This window comes from Empidonax traillii, unplaced genomic scaffold, assembly GCF_003031625.1.
Source record: "Empidonax traillii isolate 1590-97213 ecotype Southwest subspecies unplaced genomic scaffold, ASM303162v1 scaffold2465:size23808, whole genome shotgun sequence".
Taxonomy (NCBI): domain Eukaryota; kingdom Metazoa; phylum Chordata; class Aves; order Passeriformes; family Tyrannidae; genus Empidonax; species Empidonax traillii.
This window is the reverse complement of record NW_020957658.1, coordinates 16,804-20,480: the sequence shown is the minus strand read 5'-3', so window position 1 is coordinate 20,480 and position 3,677 is coordinate 16,804. Positions and strand designations below refer to the sequence as shown.

General features: G+C 45.7%; 1 protein-coding gene across 1 annotated transcript in view; it reads left to right on the top strand.

Moving 5' to 3' along the window:
• LOC114071949 (cell growth regulator with RING finger domain protein 1-like) overlaps positions 1 to 3,666 on the top strand; it is a gene marked incomplete at its 3' end in the record, with an annotated part of 6,487 nt that extends 2,821 nt beyond the window's left edge. The window contains exons 4-5 of the mRNA XM_027909842.1: positions 2,521 to 2,628; positions 3,534 to 3,666. Coding sequence (XP_027765643.1) covers positions 2,521 to 2,628; positions 3,534 to 3,666 — 241 coding nt within the window. The remainder of the gene's footprint in view (positions 1 to 2,520; positions 2,629 to 3,533) is intronic.
• Positions 3,667 to 3,677: the final 11 nt, after the last annotated feature.

Genomic DNA, 3,677 nt, shown 5'->3' with positions numbered 1-3,677 from the left:
CTGGCAGATGAGGAAGACAGAGAAATTTATGACATTGTAAGTGAGAGCAGAATATATTTTAGGGTCACTGTGTTTGAGGCCTGAATGTTTCAGGAGAGAGGCTGGAACAAAGCAGCTTCCCTTCCCTGTGCCTCGCTTGTCGCTGGTGTCCCCAGAGCAGCGTGGAGTTAAAAAAAAAAAAGGATGATTTTAACATAAAAATGAGGTGTGGCATTTAAAAGGTGCTTATTTCCCAAAGCCCCTGCGTGCCAAGATCCCTGTGGCCAGAGGAAGGAGGGTTGTGGCAGGTCAGTCACCTGCTACTCTGATTTTCTGGATCTCACAGACCTGTGGTGGAGCTCTTGCGCCGATACGGAATTTTGGATTCTGTTGGCGAGGCAGGAGGGTTTTGGTTTTTTTTTTTTAATGTCTGGCACAGATACTGAGCTGATTGCTGACTTGGCTGTTGGAAACACAGAAATTCCCTTTCTGCCACAGGTCTGTGCCCTGCAGCTCTGTCTCACAGGAGCTCCAGGTGAGTTGCAGGAAGGGGTGAAGGTACAGACTGACAGGAGATACCCAGCTCCCCAAAAAAAGGGTCTCCTCCTAATCTCCTGCTGTTAAAGCAGCTTCAGCCTTGGCACATGCGGCTCAATATCCTTTCTGTACCCTAAATTGATTATTTTTTGAATTATTTGAGATTATTTTTATGTGTTTGCACCAACTGCTTGAACAATAACACAAATCCCGAAATCCACTGAGCGCTTTTCCGTGCATTCATTTGGAAATTGTGATCACACCAGTGCCAGGGAAATCTGTCCTCTTTCCAGGTGATGCCTCTCCTTGGCTTCTTGTCACCTGGCCTGTAGGACTGCCCTGCTCCCTCCTGATCCCGCTCGAGGTGTTTCCCCCAGATTAATAAATTTTTATGTGTTTATATATACATTTTTATAGTTTAATACAAAGACTGTAAGTTTAATATTTGAATGTGTTTGATACTAGCATGGACACGACTTTGTAAAACCTCTCTTTTGTTTCTCAGCATAGCAGAAAGGGGTGGAAAGAGAGTGTGTGGGGGGGTATTTTTCCTCTGGTTTTGGAGGAAAGGAGCTCATCCAGAATCTATAAATCTGGTCAAGGAGTAACTACACCCTGTCCTTGCCAGGCAAATGTCAGAATCGCATCTGGTTTGTTGAAACAAACTTGTAAAATACAAATATTCTGTGGAAAAGGATGTTTGCCAGTATGATGCAACCATTTTGAATTGTTTTGTGTGTGTCTGTCCATCACTATTGATGGTACTCCAGTATCTCTTTCTTGGGGGGTCTGATTTCCCAGTATATCTTTCCAGGAATGAGCTTAATTTTCATCCTAACTGATTTTGTCACCCAGATCATCCCCCTTTGGTTTTGTGCCATGATTTTCCTCTAAACTCCAGAGAAGTAGCATGGCCATATATAAGAGTTGCAGAAATTATTTGGAGACTGGCAGGGCTAAGCTGAAAGAAGCTTAGATCTCAGGTGTTGTGATTTAATAAAAAAAAAAAAAAGACCTTTTCCCCACAGAACAGTGAATTCAGTCAGTGCAAATCCATATGTGCAGGTACAGACACATTTAAACTCTCTGTTTAATTAGCCATGTGTGGATTTGGAAGTGCAACTCTGATTTGCTTTTAATTTTTTTTTTTTTTTTCAACAAAACAGCTTCTATATTTCATTTCTCTCTTGACAGCTTCTGGGAACTAGAATACTACTGAATTTCACTTTCTTTTTTCCCTACTTTTAGAGGCTATTACGTAATGTGGGCAGGCTGGGGGGGGTGGTTTAGGCTCAGCAGGCAAGCTTAGAGGGCTTGTATTTCCAGAGAAATTCCTCCAAAGGCAACCCATGGAGTTCCAGAATCCTTTCCAGCAAAATTTGTCTTTTTACCCAGCTTTTTTTTTTTTTTTTTTTTTTTTTTTTTTTTTTTTTTTTTTTTTTTTTTTTTTTTTTTTTGTGATCTGTGCTTGAAGTCAACGCTGTTGAATTCCTGGTTGTCCTGGATTAAGCAGGTCAGAGGCTGTACCAGAGGATGCCAAATCCTGGCATCCTGGGGTGGTTTAGGTTGGAAGGCACCTTAAAGCCCACCTTATTCCAACCCCCTGCCATGGGCAGGGACACCTTCCACTACCCCAGGTTGCTCCAAGCCCCATCCAACCTGGCCTGGAACAGTCCCAGGGATCCAGGGGCAGCCACAGCTTCTCTGGGCAACCTGTGCCAGGGCCTGCCCACCCTCACAGGGAAGAATTCCATCCCAATATTCCATCTAACCCAGTGCTCTGGCAGTGGGAAGCCACTCCCCCTTGTCCTGTCCCTCCATCCCTTGTCCCCAGTCCCTCTCCAGCTCTCCTGGAGCTTGTTTAGGCCCTGGAAGGAGCTCTAAGATCTCCCTGGAGCCTTCCCTTCTCCAGGCTGAACACCCCCAGCTCTCCCAGCCCGGCTCCACAGGGCGATACAACCAGAGGGAAACTCAACTAAACGTGGCTTTTTTTTCTGCCTGCAGATTGCAATGGTGGCTGTAATTCACATTCCTGATGAAAGCTACAGGCTTTCCTGCAGAATATTGTACCAGTATCTCCTCCTGGCTCAAGGTCAATACCACGATCTGAAGGTAAGACACGCACAGAGAGCCTCGTTTCGCTTGTGTGACAGCGTTAAGTTTAGTTCGTGTGGGCTTTCGGGAGCCCAAATTAGTACAAGGCTTTTATTGTCATGCAAAGAACGGGATGGTACTTAAAAATATTTTATCAGCTAAGTGGTTCCCGAGGAACTTACTGTACAGAAATATTTTCTATGAAAATATTCAAGATTTCCTGGAGAAACGACTTGCTTCCAGTCTAGGAGTCCTAGGTCGTGTCCGCTTTGTAAAGCGGTAGAAGAAATGAGCTGTTCAACGCTGCTTCTCTCCAGAATAATTATTTCCTCGCTAGTCACTCAAACCAGCTCTTTCTCCCAAATTCCCCTTTCAATCAAGAAAGTTTCAGGAGAAACTTGCTTTTAAAAATTCCTTCTTTCCTTCAGTACGTGCTCCGAGGTCGGGAGTTGTACCCAGAAGGAGATTTTGTGCTTCACGTAAAATAAGACCAAAAAAAATAAAGAGTTAGGGGATTGGAAAATGAGCAAGAGCAGAATGGGTTGAGTGAAGTGGACTTGACAGCGTGGTGGATGTAACTTTGGTAGGCATGGATAGGAGATCCCTCTGGGCACAGGGACTGATAGACCAGAAACGAACCCGAGCTGCTCAAAACCTCCTGCTGGAGTTCATGCATGACGTTCATCTGATGCAGCCAGGATATGATGGCTTATCCTTAATGTTTTCCCAGTGTTTTATGTGACTTTTTTTTATGCCTCTGAAGTGCCTTTCACTGAAGGCCAGGCAGCTGTCAGGGCCCACACGGGGTCTGGCACTGGGGAAGCGACCCGGTGGAACTCCCGCTGCACGTGTGTGTCTGTCTGTGCAGGGGGTTGGGCCAGAGTTTGCTGACTTCTAAATACTCCTGCTTACGTGTATTTCAGCAACTCTTCATGTCTGCAAACAGCCCTGCACCGTCCTCGAGCAGCACATTCCCTGGGAGGAGCGGCACTGACAGGACCTCGCTGGAGAAGGAGGGGCTGGCCGGGAGCGAACCGGAGCTGCAGGAGGAAAACAGCAAAGACTGC